Source organism: Trematomus bernacchii, unplaced genomic scaffold (genome assembly GCF_902827165.1).
Source record: "Trematomus bernacchii unplaced genomic scaffold, fTreBer1.1, whole genome shotgun sequence".
Lineage (NCBI taxonomy): Eukaryota > Metazoa > Chordata > Actinopteri > Perciformes > Nototheniidae > Trematomus > Trematomus bernacchii.
In genome coordinates, this window is record NW_022987547.1 from 9301281 (window position 1) to 9320801 (window position 19521).

A 19521-nucleotide genomic window follows, 5' to 3' on the forward strand; every position below is an offset into this window, starting at 1 on the left:
GGAACACCGGGGACACATATTCATGTATAAAAGACGTGCATTTTGCATGATAGGTCCCCTTTTAATGATAATTAAAGCTCAATCATGCCATCTTTTTTTAAAACTAGATTTCAAAATAAAATATTCTGACATGGCTTCATTTTATTTATTTTTTTAAACTAACTCCAGGTTTTCTCAATGGAAGTGAAATATACAAAAAGTGTAACTCAAAAATCATTTGAAAAAGAGGATTTTATTTAAAGACATCTTCCAAAACAATTCACATCCTGTCAACTGCGTCGGAAAATACACATCCCTTTCTTTATGATGGTAGCAGTCATTTATGACCGTTTTCCACTTGGGGGTGTGATTACGCATTTTCCTTAAAATTCAGAAGGATAGCAAATGTACTACACCATTACCGACACTAGTGGCAATTTCTTATATTACTTTATATGGTAAAACCAAATGCAACGCTTATATGATGAAAAGTGTACTCAGTAAAGTTTTCATTGCTCGACTTGTTGTTCACCCAGATGCTTCCTGCCAAGGTCGCACTTGATCAATACAGATCCTCAAAAGAGCATTGCAAGATAACAGTCAGCAAAAAGTGTTATCTCAGTCTACTGTCTGTGTACCAATGGCTTGCTGCATTTCCCGTATCACAGGAACTGCTGCATTTGGCACGTCAAAATGTCCCCTCACAAGCTGTGTTCATGGATTCTCCTCACTTACACTTTACTGCACATGTAACAGATAGTCCAGACAAATATTTTGAAGAGGGTTTTCTGTTGGAATGTGTAAATGATAACATCATGCTTGAAACAATGTATTGGAGCTCCCTGCGCAGCGCTATTCCTGTCACACTCACACCCGCACAACACAAGTTTTATCAAATCCCAGGGGCGGTCCCACATGTTTCGTTGACCAGGGGCCCCACTGATAGATGGAGGGATTTGGGTCCACTCGTTAAAGATTGGGAGTCAGTCACTGATTGGGCACCCACACACACAAAATATGTCACGTGACGTGTATAAAATGAAAATGTGCACGAACATAGCCGTTCTGCGCACATTGCTGTTGTTTGAGGATGATGACGTAGGTAACACCACTTTTCCCGCATTTACGGGATATTCTCATATTTCTGAGCTTCCTGCCGCGCTTTCAGATGTGCCACACTCACTCTGGGCAGCTCACAAATATGACGTAGGTTTAATCCGCTCTGCCGAACCTGTTGTAATCACTCCAAAGTCTACGTACCGTCCCAACCAACCCCAGTACCCATTAAAACGTGAAGCTATTGACGGCATTCGTCCAGTTTTCATTGCTCGACTTGTTGTTCACCCAGATGCTTCCTGCCAAGGTGGCAGTTGAACAATACCGTTTTTGTTCCTCAAAAGAGCATTGTAAGATAACAGTCAGCAAAAAGTGTTATTTCTCTTTTGGCGCAGTTCCACTGCAGCGCGGAGCTCGCTTTAAGCGTGCCGTGTCGTGCCGTCCCCTTTTTTGGTTGTGCTTCCACTAGGCCTAGTTCCGGCGCGGCACGGCGCGGGGCCACTTTTTCACCTCTTTTCTGGCCCTAGAAAATTGTGGTTCTATCGGGGCCAACAAACAGGGCTGAGTCGGGCTGAGTATGCTAAACTAGAGAGAGGAGCGCTGGCAAGAGGGCTAGAACTACAACAAGATGGACATATTTGACCGTGATTTAATTGTAATACACGTTTCAAAATGATGCCGAAGTAACAACATACTGATACCGGTTAGTAAAAACCATGAATTAATGCTTTGTCAAGTCTGCAGACAGACGGCAGGCGAAAAACCTTTTAAAATGCGTGTTTTTCTAGATGGAGATTGGCTAAGCTAACGCAGTATATGCTTTGACCGTCCACACTCACAACAACGGCCTATACAGACATAAATAAACCAGCGACTGTATTCACCATGACACAGGCAGTCTGTGGTGTGTACTTGTTTAACTTTTGTCGAGTTTCTGAACATATATAAGGAGCTGTGAGCTCTGAGTGCTAACAGCTAACGGCTGTGTTGTGTTTCTGGAGTTCTCAATGAAGATGACGTCACGGCTCCGCCTACACTGCGTTACTATAGTAACTACCCCAGTTCCTAAACTGTAATGGAAGCGCAGCATGAAGTGAGTCGGCCCTGTTAAGGCCCAACGCGGCCAAGCCGTACCGAGCCGTACCGAGTGTGGCCGAGGCCGACCGTGTAGTGGAAATGCGCCATTTGTCTGCACAGCAACAGTCCTCTATAAAACACACACACACATTTGCCTCTGTGTGCACTCCTGCAGACTACTCCGTATATGAACCTTCAAAGCTTTGAATAAAGAACTACTAAGACAACTTTGATTTGCATCGGACCAACTTTATTATTATTATTACATCTCCAGATTGTTGACGAGTGAAAGTTTCCACAACAACACACATTACACTGAATACAACCTAATCAACCTCTTTATCAGAGAAGGGAAGGGCGGTATCTTCAGGTTCCGCAATGAGCAAAGAAAACCAGCACATTTACAACGTGCCTGGCGACGGTATCTAGAAGGCAAAGGGAAGATTGTTATTTTTCATAATTTTGACAGCTCCATAAACGTAAAGATAACATGACACAGTGAGTGGGGTGTTTTTTTTGTAATGCTTACCAATTTAGAAAATGCCTTGCTCCTTCCTGCGGTCAATGTCCCTCTTCAGTTGGCATGTGGCACAGAGGCCACAGAATAGGTATGTTAAGAAGTCTGTACACAATGACCCCTGGAAACACAAGTATGAGTGATTATTTTACTGTTTTAATGGATTGGCTCTATTCTATCCCTTAGTTTTTTTTTTTATTCAAGTGTGTGCATGGATGCATAACCATGGACATTTGAATTAAATCAGTGTGAGCATGAGAAGGTCTGTGCAAGGCAGCAAATATGTTGGCTGTAATGTATGAAATAATTAAGATGGGAGTGATTTAAAGGATGTCCTTCATACAATTTCAAAATGTAACTGTAATTTTTCTGGCTATTTCTTAATGGGTTTTACAGCATGGTTCTCAATCGTGGCGTCAGAGCCCCTTTAAAGGAGCATGATACTGTATGAACATAATGTGTGGTCAAATGTTTACTGGGGTAGGCAAACAAAACGGTCTTCTACACAATGATGCTTTGAGCTAAATGCTTCCGCGACATGCAAACATGCTCACATTCAAATAACGGTCTTCTACACAATAATGCTTTGAGCTAAATGCTTCTGCGACATGCAAACATGCTCACATTCAAATTCATCTAATAAATGGAGCCGTTTCTATGACTAAAAACTAAATTCTGCTATACGGAACAAAATTATTATTCATTTTCAACTTCTCTTTTCTCCCTTTCCCTTTTTTCCCCGTTTGTACTACTGTTCCTCTTGGCGTTGCGACTAACTATTCAAATGAATTAGTCTCAATACGACGAAGAAGAAGAAGAATAAAGGAGAAGTACATCATGTCATAGATCACTCCGGTTTCATTTTTTACTGTTAAGTTAAAGATTAACAGTTGTGGCTCGTAAAAAATAAGGTTGGTTTCCTTATTGTGTTTCCACCAAATGAGTTATTTACACTCTCCTAGTAATCATCTCCACACCCTTCAATTTAAGGTGTCTATTGACGCTTTGAGGGGCTCCACCATATGTTGTGAAAAACTGGAGTAAATTGGCTAACTAGAAATAAAGTAGGTAAACCTAGCTCCAGTTTGAACAGCTAAAACAGCTAAATGCTTATTTCTTCTGAATATTTGTCTTGTATTTGATACTTTAAGTTCATCATGCTTACAATACTCTTAAGTAGGATTTGTATTCAATTGCTTTGACTTGTTATGCTGTATTTGGACATTGTCCTATTTTTCTTTCTCTACCAGTGTCTGACATGGGACGGCTTTTAAAATGTTACACCTTTAATCAGAAGGCCTTAAAAAGTATTAAAAACTCAACTTTTTTCTTATGTAGTAAACCTGTACAAGTGCTACAGTATAACCACAAATAAAGGTAAAACTATCATACTCGGTGACACAAAATTGTCCAAATGGAGTAATACTGTCAGCCATCCCTTTATATCCTCTGAAACTCACATTGATGTTGTACTTGGTCCTGTAGACGCTGCGAATGCTCATTTGCACACCACACAGGCAGCACTCGTCCATGTCACTGGCGATGGAGCAGCCGAGGCACATGGTGCAGAACAGACCATAGAAACCTGAGGCAGAGGGAGGAGAAATGTATCAAGAACAAATATAACCCTGCACTCAAATGTATAGTCTTAACTGAGTGTCATATTTCCCAGATAGGAAGGGTAAGTGCTCACAAGTTCCACAGTCATCGCAGAAATCACACAATCCTGTCTGGAAGTCAGAAGGTGCGTATCGGCCTGGTTGGTTTGTCACAGCCATGATCAGGATAAAGTCACTGTTGAAAGAAAATAATGTAACTCCTATAACTCCAAGAAGCTAGAGGACATCTTTTGTGCATCTGTTTCTTCCCCAGCAGAGATTGAACCTATTTTTAACATCAAACAATATCCACATAAGTTAGCTTTTTTCCCTAGTCAAGCAGGTGTTAGGATTGAATTTGTCGATTTAAAGTAAAACAAATGTATTACATATTATGGCTACCTAGACTTTTCAGAACCAGAATACCTTTATTCGTCCCACAGAGGGGAAATTGGCATTTGTTACAGCAAGATAAGAGCTAAAGACATGCAGCTTAATATTAACCAAGAAGCATGCATACAAAAATATTAAAGATAAAACAATACACATCATGTAACAGTTCTGAGAGAAGTTTTATACTTCAGGTACATTTTAATAAAAATGTTGAGCTTTTAATGGTTTGTTAAGAGTAATCGGGCGATTTTGCTATTTTAACTTTCTTTTAATTGTAACTCCTTTCAACATCAAACTATAAGCTATCTTTTTTCCCCTAATCGAGCAGTTGCTAGGAGGTAAATCTTACCAGGTGGTTGGAGGATGGTGAATCCGGTAAAAGAGGCTCCTTGACGACAGATTGAGAGCAGAGGCAGTGGGAGCTTTTATAACTCAGGAAATCAGGTGACCAATGTGCTGTAGACTTTATCAGTGCTTTATTGTTAGGCAAACATCTCAAACACGCAACATGCAAACCTGTGTTTGAGTAATGAGTCCTGTTATTTTAGGGAACAAAAACACACCGCATGTTTAATTCATATTTTTTTAAATGCTTATGTTAACTTAAATGGCACTTTGATGATTTCAATATAATTAAAAGTAGTTTTTTAATAAAACTCCATATTTTATTCCTATAAATTGCATGTGATCTGATCTGAACTATTTTATACTTTTATAATCCTATTAGGATTCATAAAACTATGAATCTCCCTGTTTATAATTCTAAGGGTCAGAAAGCAATGACTAGTGGAAAATCCAAAGAAATAAATAATTTTAATTTTTTTTATAATAAGGCTATTTTTTTACCCTATTTTTTGTGAAATTATTCTACACTATCGAGAATGACATTTCCTTAAAATATTTTTGAACCTTGTTTTCTAGCCTTTTTCTTTTGATTTAATTTTAATTAATTAATTTTAATATATCTTGGCTACCTAGACTATTATACTTCAGGTTGCTAAAATTACTTAATCTATTAATGGACAACTTTGTCTCGTTTACAGTAATCGGGTGGTTTTGCTATTTTTACTTAAGTGAAGGAGTTCTTCTTTCACAACTGAACTAAGGTGTGTGGAACGTTTTTTTATTATCTTTAATCATAAATCTTGGGCGTGTATGACTGATATGATGTAATTCAACTCACATTTACCGACAGCACACATGACTTAAAGTTAAACATAATCTGATGAATGTCATTCTTGTAAAACAATAATTAAAAAAACATTCATCAATCTTTATGCATTTTAAATCCCTGCTATACCACACGGTGGCGTCTCCCCCCACAAACTAGCAGAGCCCTTCCCTGACGGTGTAGGAGAGCTGGTAATGACAACCTGACTGTAATGATACAGGCTCCTACATAATGAGCAGCTGTAACTAAACTCAGGGATTATTTTCAATTTCCTACAGCCTAAAGATAGATGTGGGTTTAATTACCAAAACACTCGGGCTGCCATTAGCCTGCACTGCACTGAAGACCCTGAATATACCTTCAGCAGATTTACAATTTACATCAAAATGACAATCCTGAATACTTATTTGTTCTATAGAGCCTGGAAATATTTATGTCTTTGATTTATTTCAGGATTCTACCGGGTTAAACTAATACAATTACACAAGCTTATTGTATTTTTCTAGCCTGACAGCCTTTTTCATTAGTTAAATTCAAGGTTGCTGCCAAACTATTGTCAGATTATGTAACTTCTGTTTTTGATATTGTTCCTTGTTGATATTAATGGTTGCTGGGTGATCATCTATTGCATGATATCACCATCTTCCGTACAGATTTATACCTGCAGTAAATGGATTAACTCATGTTTAATGTTGTACTTCCCTCTTAATACTTGTATTCCACTACATATCGGAGTCGAATATTCTACTTTTTACACCACTACATTTATATTTACTTTTCAGGTTAATGTTTTAGAAACCACACCTTAAATGTAAATATAACAATATATTACATCTAATGCATTATAATATAAAATGTGGTTAAAAGGAACTCTCCTACAATATTATAATTATTTAGTACTGACAGAATTATAAGATTGTTTAGTTGTTCCGAAAAAATGCTAATTTAAAAATACTATGTAAAGTCCTGCAATCAAAACCCTAAAAGTACACAGTTTTTCGAATAAAAAATGCATTTGGTTGATGTCTTAATATATACAGTATGGATATACACATTGTTTCCTACTAATGCATCAATGTTTGAGTAGAAAATTACTGTTGTAAAATGTAAAAATGTACATTACTTAGATGTATAAAGTAGCAGGAAATGGAAATGCCAACAAAGTACAATGCAGTACAAACAGTACATTATTGAGTAAATGTAAAACTTTACTGTCAACTTTGCTGCTTATGTACTTTTGCAAAAGTAATACTTGAAATGCATGACTTTAATCAACATGTTTTATATTAATGTTATAATAAACTGCCATTACTTATATATGTGGTATTTCTACTTTTACTACTGTAAAAAAAGGTTTTACCCCTCCACTTTCTTTATTAGGTCTATATTCTTCACAGAGCAGAGGTTTTATGTGAGCTCGTGTTATTTCAGGGCAGCACTGATAGACATGCGCACAGCTGATGGAAGAGGCACATCTGCAGTGACGTCAGCCCTCCTGAAAAAGCTGCCAATTTGAAGCTGCAGCCCGGACTGGGAGCCGGTCTCTTGCAATGTAGTAAGGAGGAGCAGCTCCAAGGCAACTTTTTGCTGGTGTTTGCATGCACTTTTCTTAAATCCAGTGTGCTGTGGCGGTCTCTGAGGTGGCAGGACACCCTCTGCAACCTCATCTCACTTTTTAAGCCACTCTGAGCCACCACCAAGTACACAAAGTCTAGATTATAAAGACGATAGGCTGCAAATAGACCCTTCTGCTGGAGGAAATCCAAGACTTTGATATAACTGCTCTCTTTTTTGGGGGACAGTGTCTGTCCTGAGATACGGTGTGAAGGGGAAACTCACACTAGAGTTTTAGAGGATGGTAGAGCCCACAGGGAGATGAAAAGAGGAGATCAGCAGAGGTTTGTGAGCGGAACTTCAGAGCTGCAGAAGCCTTTTGTCCTGAGCTCTGCCTGCACAGTTGGACCGGAGCTGACAATGAAGATAAGCATGGTAACTATTTGTTAACACTCCCCTGTCTGTTGAGTAACTGCCCGGTTAGTTTTGTCGGAGCAGATTCGTGTGAGCATTTAAATCCTCTCAGGGAAGCAGGCTGTGTTTACAAAGCAGCATTTAGACAGCTGCACTGCTTAACTTGGCACTGCGAGTTCACTGAGTTTTTTGCGTGTACAATTTGCACTTCAGGAAACATTTACGCACTGGATCTACATGTAAGTATTGCAGCGTTTCAGGTCCACATCTGCAATAAGTAGCTTTTTGAAGCCTTTTGCAACAACACCAAGACGTTTCAAAGCGATGTCAGGTGGTTTATTTTGATTTGCAGACGCTTCTGGAGGGTTGTGTTTGAGGTCCCGGTGTATGCATGCGGGCCCGCTGCCAACTGTCTGGGTCAGGGTGGCCAAGAAAGTAGCGCTGTCTGTCTGGAGGGCTGCAGCCTGGAGAGGTCCACACAGAAACCACGGATCTCCAGAGGCTTGTCATCCGTGTCTGGAGTCACTTCTCTCACCTGAACCCGCTGACGTTTGTTTATAGTAGTCTTAGTTTGCACATGTTGCCGTGAAGCACGTCAGTGAGTAAAAGCACAATCTGCACAAATGATATCATGTCATGTTGACTAGTCAGCACCGTTGACAATGTTTTAAGATGTGTGCATCGGTTTTAATGTGGCTAGAACACTTTATATACACTGTGTACTCGTTTTAAGGCTATTAGTCATTAACCTATACATCCAGATGAATATGCAGGGCAAAGGCACAGATCATGGTGCTGAAATAAGTGGTGTTTATGGCTATGTGTTCTTCAAATGGTCAAGTTAGTCGTGGTGAGTCATGAAACCAACTTAAATAAACTATAAACTTTAATTATGAGATTTTTCTTGAGGCAATTATTAGTTCATTAATCAATTAGTCATATTCAAGCTAAAATCCTTGAAAAAAAAGCTTGTTCCAGATTCATATATGTGATGTAAATGCTGCTTGGTCTCAATTTAAATTCAACATATTTTGAAATGTAACAGATTTTTGGACAAAGATTTGGGAAAATCTGGCAAATCTGAATTGACATTTTGTAACATTTGTACAACATTTCATCTTATCTTCAGATTAATCAATTAGGTTTTTAAAACGTATAAAAATGATGGTGAAAAGCTTGACCAAAGCGGCAAATAGTGCAAAATCTAAGGATGTTCAAGTTAAAAAAGGAACAAGCAGCATATCTTTACATTTGTGGAAATGGAAAGCAAGTGTTTTTCCCTGTAAAACACTAAAACGATAAATCAATTATTAGAAACATTGTTGACTAATTTTCTGTCAGGAGATGAATTGATGAATCGACTCATCATGACGGCTGTAGGAGAAACAACAACCTGATTAATCGATAATTCCAGGAGATAATGGTGTTTTAACCTCTGATTGATTTCCTTCACAGGAATGCAGATGGATCGGTCAAGACAAGTTTCCAATATAGAGCTTCCTGTTTGGAGTTACACCTGAGAGTGACTGTGTCTGATGGATTACTGTGTTTTCTACGAGCTGCTGACATGAATCCTGAGGCCAGAGAGATGTGGAAGTGCTCGCCTTCAGGAGAAATCTGAGACCTGGATGAGCCTGCGAGCACGACAAGAACATTCAATTGAAGGAGACAAACCATGGACTTGTTATGGTGTGGCATCGGACCCATCAGGTCTTTTTAACTCGTTTGTAGCACCCTCTACCCTCCACCCCATGTCACATCTGCCCCTGAATTATGGAAATTTTGTGGAAGACGCTGACTTGGACACTGAGCCTGGTGGTGATGGCTGCTTCTGAATTTCAAAGCATCAACAGACTGTCACACAACTCTCAAGGTATGATGTAGACAGGTGGAGAGGAGGGTGATAAATCTGCTATTGTATGTTCATTCTTCTCTTCTTCTACCGGCCTCATTAACACTGACACTGACGCTAACCCACTCCACAAACATTATGCATTACATCAAATGCACACCATGTGTTTTTCATACTGTGAACCATCATACACCAAAGCAAATTCCTATGTCTAAACGTACCTGGCAATAAACCCGATCCTGATTCAGATTCAGATTATCACATGGCTTTTTCTGTTCTCTCTCCTGTAAAAAGAGGAGTTCCTGTCCTACCTGCAGCACTACCAGTTGACTGTCCCGGTGCGGGTGGATGAGGGCGGAGAGTTCCTGAGCTACACTGTGAAGCACCACCGGCCGGGGAGACGGAGACGGGGGGCGGTGGACCCCATAATGGGACAGATGCCTGCGTTGGACCCGGACCCCCCAGAGTCCCGGCTCTTCTACAGACTGTCCGCCTACGGAAAGCACTTTCACTTAAACCTGACACTCAACCCCCACCTGGTGTCAAAACATTTCACAGTGGAGTATTGGGGCAAAGGAGGGATGGAGTGGCGTCATAACATGGTAGATAACTGTCACTATGTGGGATTCTTGCAAAATCAGCACAGCACGACCAGAGTGGCTCTCAGCAACTGCAAGGGCCTGGTGAGTACAAACTTTATTTTATTATCCCAAGTGACAGAGTTCACACCACTCACCTCAAACAAACCCCCGTCACTAATGTCAGATAATATATACCTAGCCTCTGCTGCTCTCATGTCAGCCAATCTTTCAGACGCAGTGCCAAAGGATTAGACCAATTGTAGTTTGCTTAACAGAAACTTGGCTGGCTTCCACTTGGCACACTGAGTCTGCAGGCAGCTTGGAGCGAGGTGATGCTCATGGAGGAAAAACGTCCTAGTGATCTGTTAGTGATAAGCATCAGGGCTTTTCTTTTGTATTTGTTCTTTAAATACCACCTTTTATCCTCATATTTTAAAAGCCAGCAGTTGGGAGATCACGTTTCTTAAGCTGACCCTTTTACCCTTTTTCAATAATGTGTCCTGATATGACTCCATGTGCTCTGGTCAACGACAAAACTGAGCAGCTCTAACAACATATAATTATCCTGTCTGAGCTTTTAGTCCTCACTGTGTGACTGACAGCTGCTCTTAACTAATCATGAAATTGGAAGCGTTTTAAAAGCTGTTATCCCCCCTTGGTTCAGAATAACTCTAATAAAGGAAAAATTGGCCCGGCTTCTTTTTGGCCAATGTAATCATGTGCAGAATACATTTAGCCAAATGTGTTGGCAAGATCTACACAGCGTATCATAAATTGAATTAGTGTTTTCTCTAAAGGCACCAAAAATGGACAAAACTGTGTCTGCACTCTAATGTAATCAGCTGCCTAGATAGTTAGAGATCTTGACATCACACACTGTTAAAACCCTAAATCGAATGTGTTTCTGTGTGCTGATGTGATGTGTGGTTAATTGCTCTCATTGTAAGTTTTACAAAGCCAAGTTGGTGTTTTCTACAAACCCACTTTGAAGGACGTCTCCCTGTTAATGCTCTAAAGGCGGTGATAAACCTTTTTTCCAATGTTGGTCTTAATGTAATTAATCGTTAGGGCTTCTTAAATGTAACTGCAGTCTTGTTCCTAATGTGTTGTATGTGCTTAAACGTGACCCCATTAAGAGGAGGAGAACACATGTGGGAATATGCTATTTATTCAAACTATTAAAGGTCCAGTGTATATGATTTAGAGGCACCTAGAAGTGAGGTTTCAGCTTGTAACAAATGAATATCTTTCTGCTCACCCTTTCCTCTAAAGAGAGTTGGGGAAGTACTATGACTTTCAGGTAACCTAAAAACATGAAATGCCTTTGTTAGAGCCAGAACCAGTTTATCCGTTCAGGCCTATTGTAGAAACATGGCGGTGCAAAATGGCAACTTCATGGAAGATGACTATGTAGATATGAAAGGCTCATTTTAAGTTAAAATTCCTACTCAGGTGTTAATACACTAATGACATCATATTTACAATTATTTGTATTCAATTTCTGCCAATATTTCAACCTAAATGTTTTCAAATGTAAGAAATTGTCCTTTAGAGCAACAGAATACATTTCAAATCTGTGGACTATGTGTTCAGACAAAAAAGGAATTGTATGGAATCACATTATATACACAAATTTGACAATTTTTGTATATAATGTGATGTCCGATGTGATGAAAACCTGGAAGAGTGTGAAGTTTTCACTCAAGCTGAAATTCCAAATCACTAATTTTGATTTTCTCAAAAAAGGGTGACCTGAATCTAATGGCGCCTTTCTAATGACTTGCCATTCCAATTGTATCGCCTCTAAAATGTTCATTGCGTTTTGTCAGAGAACACGGTGTAAACTGTTTTCCCTGTTTAAAATAGGAGTGCATGTATAATAGAATGAAAGCATTCAAAAAAGTAAAAATACAAAAAATGTAAATTGATTTTACCTGCATTTTTCTTTCAACAGTGTTTTGCTTGTGTTTGTAACCTGTTTCTTTCACTGTTCTTTTCCCCAAACAAGCATGGTGTTATAACAACAGAGGAGGAACAGTATTTGATAGAGCCATTAAAGAACATATCCTCCGCCACCTCCGGTGAATGGAACCTGGAAGAAGCACAGCAACATGTTATTTATAAAATGTCTGCCATTCCCTCACCACAAGAGCATAGCCAGGAGTTCAGCTGTGGCATTTCAGGTTGGTGAACCTCCATCTGGGTTTGGACTGTGTGTGGGTGGAACTGACGTAAAGGAATAACTATACATAGCAGGTTAGAGGAAGTGCTGGTTTGGTGCTAGGCCCAGGTTCTGGTAGACATGACCAGGCCTCTTGTGTGCTAAAGTTGCTCCCGGCCTGGACACATTTCAACCTGTAGGAGAAAGTCTCATTCCAGTATTCATAAAAAGACCCTTCAGTGCTTAATTTAAAGAGTCCTTGGCTCTGACTTTTATAGAAGCAAAAATCCTATTTAAAGAACCAATAATCATGTTCAGATTCAAACAACTCCAGAAAATTCTGTATCTGCTGAGATATGATGAATTGGAAGAAGAACCAGGTGGATATAGGTATTTGGGCCACGGTCTTATAAGAAACAGCAAAGGCTGTCATCGACAGGAAGCTAGCATGCCCTAACATGTACTATCTTATAGCTTTTTCCCAGAGCATCTGGGTCATAAAGCAAAGGCTTTAGCTGCTAGGTTAAAAGGGGTAGATTCCCTATGTGCATCCAGCATACACAAAACAGCTCTCGCTCAGATAATGCATTATAACTTTTTGATGTTCATAATGCACTAAAACCTGTCTTTATCGACAGACCTCAGTAAAAGCAGTGCACCTTGCCAGTTCAGCACACCCTCCCCTGTCCACTCGTCCCCCGCACCCCAAAACGACAGCGAGCAGTCGAACAGCACCCACCGACAGAGGCGCTCCGTCAGCTCAGAGCGCTTCGTGGAGACGCTTGTGGTTGCCGATAAAATGATGGTCGGTTACCACGGACGCAAAGACATTGAGCACTACATCTTGTCCGTAATGAATATTGTAAGTTTGATCCTACTTTTTGGTCATTTTGTTGTTGATCAAACATGTCCTCCATTGTTACCAGTATATATTTACCAGTGGTGGAATGTAGAGTGAAACTGGATATGGACTTTACTTAAGAACACATTTGAGCTGAATAATGTACTCTTCCCTCCACTTTTATCTGGCAGCTTTAGTTGCTTTTCACATTACATTTTTTTATATTCTTCCTTTCTTAGGAGTTAAAATCGGACAGCCATAAATATATATAGCTGTACAATGCAACAAAAACATGCAACAACACATAATAACACGTATTGCAAAATTAATATCTATCCAAACACATCATATATAATAAAACACTGGCAGAAAACATTTTACTGCACAATAAGAACTTTTACTTTTGATAGTGTAAGTACATTTTTCTGTAACATCATTTTTCCTATGAAAGGTTTTGAGTTAGGGGCCTTTACCTGTAGTTGAGTATTTCTATACTTTTCAAACTTTTACTGAAGAAAAGGATCTGAATACTTCCTCCACCACTCTAGATGTCTATAGTAATGTGATACGATGCCTGGTGGTTGATAAAGTTAGATGTTGTGTCATATGGACACAATTGTCTGACTTTGTGTCTTTTCTTCTTTTCTGGAGGTCAGGTTGCCAAACTTTACCGTGATGCCAGTCTAGGAAATGTTGTGAACATTATTGTGACCCGCTTGATTGTTCTGACTGAAGATCAGGTAAGAAAAAACTCAACACCTGTCTCATGCCTTTACTGTTTTTCTCATTAATTCCACTTACCTTGAATCATCCATGCAGTATTATCGCAGTTAATATTACCGTGAGGCTTTTTTTTAATATCGTCTGTACCTTCACCTGTAGTGAGTGTACAACTGATATGCTTAGCGTGAGTGAGCTGCAGTATTTTATGTGTTTGAAGGGGAGACTATTCACCATATGGCCACCACTTCAGATGAAAGATGTGCTCAGACATATTCCCCCAGGGAGCCTCGATTTAGGATTCTTACATGCAATGTACATGTGCTTGTATGTGTGATGGGAGAAACAGAGTGCCTTCCTGGCATCTGTTTTTTTTCCAAGGGGTCATAGCGGCTCTGTTCGTAGCATCATGTCCCAAAAAACAAGTGTTGATGTAAAGTGGAGCTGCACGTTTTGCCCATAAGAAGGATATTCTACTTTATATAAAAAACCCAATTGCAAAACAATGATTTTAAGTTGAAATTGAGTCACTGTTGAGTATTTCAATCTTGTTTTGTAATCAATCAGCTAAAATTAGCACAGCTGGCAAAGCAGCAGTTTACTACAGTTGACCCATTACATTACCACAACTTTCTCTACATCTTCTTCCCTTGATAGTCTTTTTGTGTCTCCTGCTTTAAAGTGTTTATCCTACACAATAATCAGACAGGAGTCAGACGCAACACATTACAGCAATATATAAGCCAAGATGGCATGATATGAAGTGGCAGGATACAAAACCACATAATGCAATTTGATGAAGAACACAACAAAATGATATACACAATACAAATTGTTACTACACATACAAATACGTTACCTTACGTTACAATAAGATACTTAAATATGAAATGCGGAAACAAATTGTGGTATTCTCTGTAGTATGTTTTTCTTTTGTGCTACAGAATCATGTTGCAATGTACTGCATGTGTGTTGTGTTTTCTTTTGCAGCCTAACCTGGAGATTAACCACCATGCTGACAAGTCTCTGGACAGTTTCTGTAAGTGGCAAAAGTCCATCCTGTCCCATCACAGCGACGGCAACAGCATTCCTGAAAACGGGATGGCCCACCATGACAACGCCGTCCTAATCACTCGGTAAGTGTAGGCTCACATCTACAGGCACGGACTACAATTAAGCTCACACGCCAGTATAATGATCCAGCACGGATTTGTGTACTTTAAAGAGTTGTTACTTTCAGAGTAAGTAGCACTTAGTTCCTCATTTGAGCAAATAGGTTGCAGGTTATTTTCTGTGCTTTTAAAGTTGTGGAGTCACCAGCCAGATTATGTGTTTGTATTTAATAAGAGAGGTGGCCAGCAGTTTCAGTACTAAACCCTCCCAATGTCCAGTTTGTGTGCAAAAATGTTACCTGTAAGTGTTAAAGCTTACTGGAATAAAGTACTGAAAACTATGAGCTGTTACAGAATAACTGTATGTCATACTGCAATTTACATTGTGGGTGTTGCCATAAAACAGCAAAACTCTGTCATTACCTGGAATAGGCTTGAACTGTTTGGCCACATTACCTAGCAACTCAAATATATATATATATATATATATATATATATATATATATCTACCCCCCACATACACAGGTTTGTCTAAAGATGGCATTTTGTGATTGACATGGGTTTACGCCAAGGTTATTGACTCTCTTGGCTTTGTACAAAACAGCCGTTCTATCATTAGTGTGCTTTTGCTTGTTTGTCTGTCAGTTGAGGTTCTCCAGCTCCTTTTGCTCCATTTTTATTGGTGTTTTTTAGCTTCACTTAGCACTTACACCAAAGGCTGTGTAGTAGATTCATGAGGTTTATCTCTTTGAGAGGTGATACATGTGTATCACTCTTTTAAGATACCAAACATCTCATTAAACCGGTCTGTAACTCATAAACCTACAAACTTATCCATTTATGTTTAACAAGGGTGAGCTACATAATAAACATCCCAAACTGCGCCACCCATGATGAAATAAAGAAAACCAGCAGCAGTAGGCTATAGACCTGCAGAATTAGACATATCAATCACATATTCTGCAAGTTAGTAGTTTAAGTTGCATGATGCAATTTTGGGCATGTGATAGCAGAACAAATTACGAAACAAGCCCTTTAAAGTTTGTATACCCACATTACAAGCTAGTAAATTACTACTTTAATATCTAGAAGGCAACATTATTATCACAGAAGAGGTATGTTTCTGGAAACCTGAAAAATGTAAATTCAATAATACTTTTATTTGATCTCTGTTTTGGTCTCAAACAACAAGCTTGCTAAGTGTTGCACTGTGGATAACTTTTTCTGTCGTTTGGTGCTGAAAAGGTAACGTTTTATCAGAGTTGGTTTGCCTCAAACAGCCCCCTGCTACTGCTGGAAAACCGATGAAAGAGAGACACGACTACATTTAGTCTCAGCCATACTCTGTGTTTAGCGCTAATTAACAAATGTTAGCTAACATGCTAAACTAGTATGGCGAACTTTGTAAACATTACAGCTGTATGCATGCTTACATTAGCATTTAGTTGCTAGCATCGCAACTACTAAAACTATATTACCAAGACTCGGTTTATGTTATAATTTATTATGTTTTAGTGAACGCATAGTAGGCTACATGTGTTTGAATATATAAAACCTCAAAACAGCAGCTTAAAATAAGGGGGGACATTTAGTTTAGCTTATTCTATATAGGTGGCATGTTGTCAGTTTGTAAGCTAATATTGCTTAAGCTAACACCAACACTGTTTTAAGGAAATGCGACTATGTGCTTCATACGTGCATTGCAGGGTTATTTCTGTATGATGAAATACTGGTAAAAGAGAGCAAAAATAAGGATAGAAATAATGAAATAAAAAGCTGTGGGGAGGAGGCAACAGCTGAGCTCAGAGATGCTAACATTGGAGATTATAAATATTATAAATAGCTGATGGTAGACACCAGGAAGCCCTCATTAACCACCATGTCTGGAGGAGCAGTCCCACATTCCGTACAAAGGTGGAATGCACCTAAAAAAAGGTCCAGTATTATTTTTAAGATGGTAGATACTTGCAGTACTCACAACGTTTATTTAATTTATACTTTTATCCTTTTGGATTATTATGATTAGCCTATTTGTTGATATTTTTTAAAGTAAATATTCCACCTGCTCAAGCTTCTCTTTTGTAAGGCTTCTGTTTTATGTCATTGTAAACTCAATATATTTTGTTTTTGAAGTGTTGGTCGGATAATGGGATAATATTATTATGATAGGGATTTAGACTTTCATTGTCTGTTGTTATAACCAGGCTCACAGGAAGCAAACATTGTCCCTGCAGCTATGTGTCAGAAAATTCCATTACTACTACCTCTTTGTGATCTCTGATCAATGTAGCTCTCCTGCAGAGGTGCACTAGCAGGACACACAAAACCCCTTTCATTGAGATATTTCACCGTTTTCATCTTTAAAGTGACCTTCGTAGCAATGTTGCTTTTGTCAGTTTCTGCGTCAGACAGCATTTTGAGGCTGCCTTGTTTGGAATGTGGCCTGTCGCGTTCAAAACAAAACACAGAGGGAAATTAGGGAAATAAATCAAAAACAAATAGATGTCCTAAACCAGGTCACGATTGTACTTCTGTGGTTTGGAGCTGCTCCACTGGGGGAGGGGGGAAGAGAGAGAGAGATGGGGAGAAGGGGGAGAGAAAGAGGAGTTTACGGGGAGTGAGGGGAAGGAGAATGAAATTACATTTTCTGTGCCCTTGGTTTTAATAGATTAAACGCTTTAGGAATGATTGGATATTTCATTTGAAATGTATGATGTGGCTCAGAGTGTTCTGGCCTCTATTGGATTACCTGTATGTGAGTTACAGGGGTTAACAGTGGGGACACAGCATGAGCAAAGCCTTTCACTTTGTTCTCATTCACGTCTGAGCACTGTGTGTTAGCTAAGTGGCATTTCCCTGAAGGCTAAATGCTATAGATGGAGCAGTGAACCAGGTGTTTTCTACAACTGAACCTGTCACGACTTCATTATATGCTATTGTTATGCTAAAGGTTGAGATTATATCTCGCCAGACTGTGATTACACATGGAAAGAATGGGATGGCAAAGAGCCAGTGGAAGAAAATACTGTATATGTTGAAAAAAGTGTAGAGTTAATTTAATTGTTTCTGTTCTTTTTCTTTTTTTCACCCGCCTTTAGGTATGACATCTGCACGTACAAGAACAAACCCTGCGGTACCCTAGGTGAGTGGACTAAGGCAGAGTCAGATTAATGTATATTAACATGGGTTTTCTTGCCAAATTGGTAATTTTAGCTGATGTTGACTCTATGATTCTCTGGATTAGGACTTCAGTCTTCTCCTTTCCCTCCAGAGAGGTTTTCGTTTTGACGTTCAGCCTTCAACGTGTCCTCAGACAAACCTTATTTAGCAACCTTCGCAGTCTCCTTTAGAAGAACACCAGACGGCTCCTGTGAGACATAATGAGAAGGATGTTTTCACTTGTGTTATTATAGCTCCTCCACTGGGGGTTGAGGGAGAAAGGAGAAGGTATGTGTTGGGAAACCGAGGAGGGAGACTCGAGGTGGGGGAGGAGGGATAAAGAGGAGAGTAGTGACAGAAGGAGGAGATGGAGAAGTAGAGGAGGAGTTGAAAGGAAAATGGAAGGGGAAAAGGACAATTATGGGGAGTGTAGTATGCAGGAGGGAGATAAAATGTGATATGCTGGTTGTGATGGTATTGGGGGTGGGAAAAAGGACAGCAAGCAGTGGCAGAGACTCCCCCCCCCTCCTCCGTCTCTCCTCTCCAATCCCTTCACCCAGCTTCTCTCCCCATCTTATCTTTGTTAAGGCCCCGCAGGCACCACAGTATATCTTGGAGGTAATATTGTGACTTCAGGGGTGGTTTGACAGATTGACCGCATTCGTCACATTCCCCGGTCGCTTTAATTGCACTGGCATCTGCTTGGCTTCCTCGTTGTCTCAACCCCCCCCCCCCCCCCCCCCCCCCCCCTGACCCCCCTGCTCCTCCCCACCTCCCCTCCTGTCCTCCCTCTCCTCTTTGGGATCATGCTCCCAGGTCAGATCGCTGGCCTTTAGGGTCGCCGTGTAATCACGGGCCTAGAGATTATGCCGAGTCCACCCCGGTGTTAAGCAAACAACTTACAATGCAGGGTGTGTGTGTTTGGCTCACCCTCGACACACACACACACACACACACACACACACACACACACACACACACACACACACACACACACACACACACACACACACACACACACACACACACACACACACACACACACACACACACACACACACACACACACACACACACACACACACTTTACTCTCTCTCTCTCACACAAACATTCTTAAACTAATCGTAGAGTAGCCACCCTCCTTCCTTCCCTCCCTCGCCTCCTTTTTTCACCTTCAGGCTCCCTCTTTCCCTGCAGTAATGGTTTCAGTGGCCTCCTGATTTGCGAGTCTATTCTTGTTTAGCCTCTTAGTAAAGAGGATACAAAAGCCATGCCACTTTTAGCAGGGAGGCAGGGAGTTCGTGCAAACTATACCGGAAAATCTGAAGCAGCGCT

At 40.0% G+C, this 19521-nt stretch overlaps 2 protein-coding genes across 2 annotated transcripts in view; one reads left to right on the forward strand and one right to left on the reverse strand.

The window, feature by feature from the left end:
- Positions 1-2340: 2340 nt before the first annotated feature.
- On the reverse strand, positions 2341-5081 carry LOC117476610 (placenta-specific gene 8 protein-like). Its single transcript, XM_034123270.1, has 5 exons — positions 4970-5081; positions 4323-4423; positions 4090-4214; positions 2642-2750; positions 2341-2537 (listed from the first exon to the last, which is right to left on the reverse strand). Exons 2-4 carry the CDS (start codon positions 4405-4407, stop codon positions 2646-2648), a joined length of 315 nt encoding a protein of 104 aa, XP_033979161.1. The 5' UTR covers positions 4408-4423; positions 4970-5081; the 3' UTR covers positions 2341-2537; positions 2642-2645.
- Positions 5082-7508: 2427 nt separating this feature from the next.
- Positions 7509-19521, forward strand: part of adamts6 (ADAM metallopeptidase with thrombospondin type 1 motif, 6) — a 55265-nt gene continuing 43252 nt past the window's right edge. Inside the window, exons 1-8 of the mRNA XM_034122751.1 lie at positions 7509-7780; positions 9215-9632; positions 9906-10294; positions 12201-12375; positions 12992-13215; positions 13851-13934; positions 14905-15050; positions 18125-18168. Coding sequence (XP_033978642.1) covers positions 9533-9632; positions 9906-10294; positions 12201-12375; positions 12992-13215; positions 13851-13934; positions 14905-15050; positions 18125-18168 — 1162 coding nt within the window. The 5' untranslated portion in view covers positions 7509-7780; positions 9215-9532. The remainder of the gene's footprint in view (positions 7781-9214; positions 9633-9905; positions 10295-12200; positions 12376-12991; positions 13216-13850; positions 13935-14904; positions 15051-18124; positions 18169-19521) is intronic.

What these genes read in the sequence shown, in the direction of transcription:
- LOC117476610 (XM_034123270.1), bottom strand. Translation starts at nt 4,407, where the DNA reads ATGGCTGTGACAAACCAACCAGGCCGATACGCACCTTCTGACTTCCAG. An exon ending in CTGCGATGACTGTGGAACTT is followed by an intron (nt 4,215 to 4,322) that starts GTGAGCACTTAC and finishes CCTCTGCCTCAG; the next exon opens with GTTTCTATGGTCTGTTCTGC. An exon ending in GGACCAAGTACAACATCAAT is followed by an intron (nt 2,751 to 4,089) that starts GTGAGTTTCAGA and finishes TTGTGTTTCCAG; the next exon opens with GGGTCATTGTGTACAGACTT.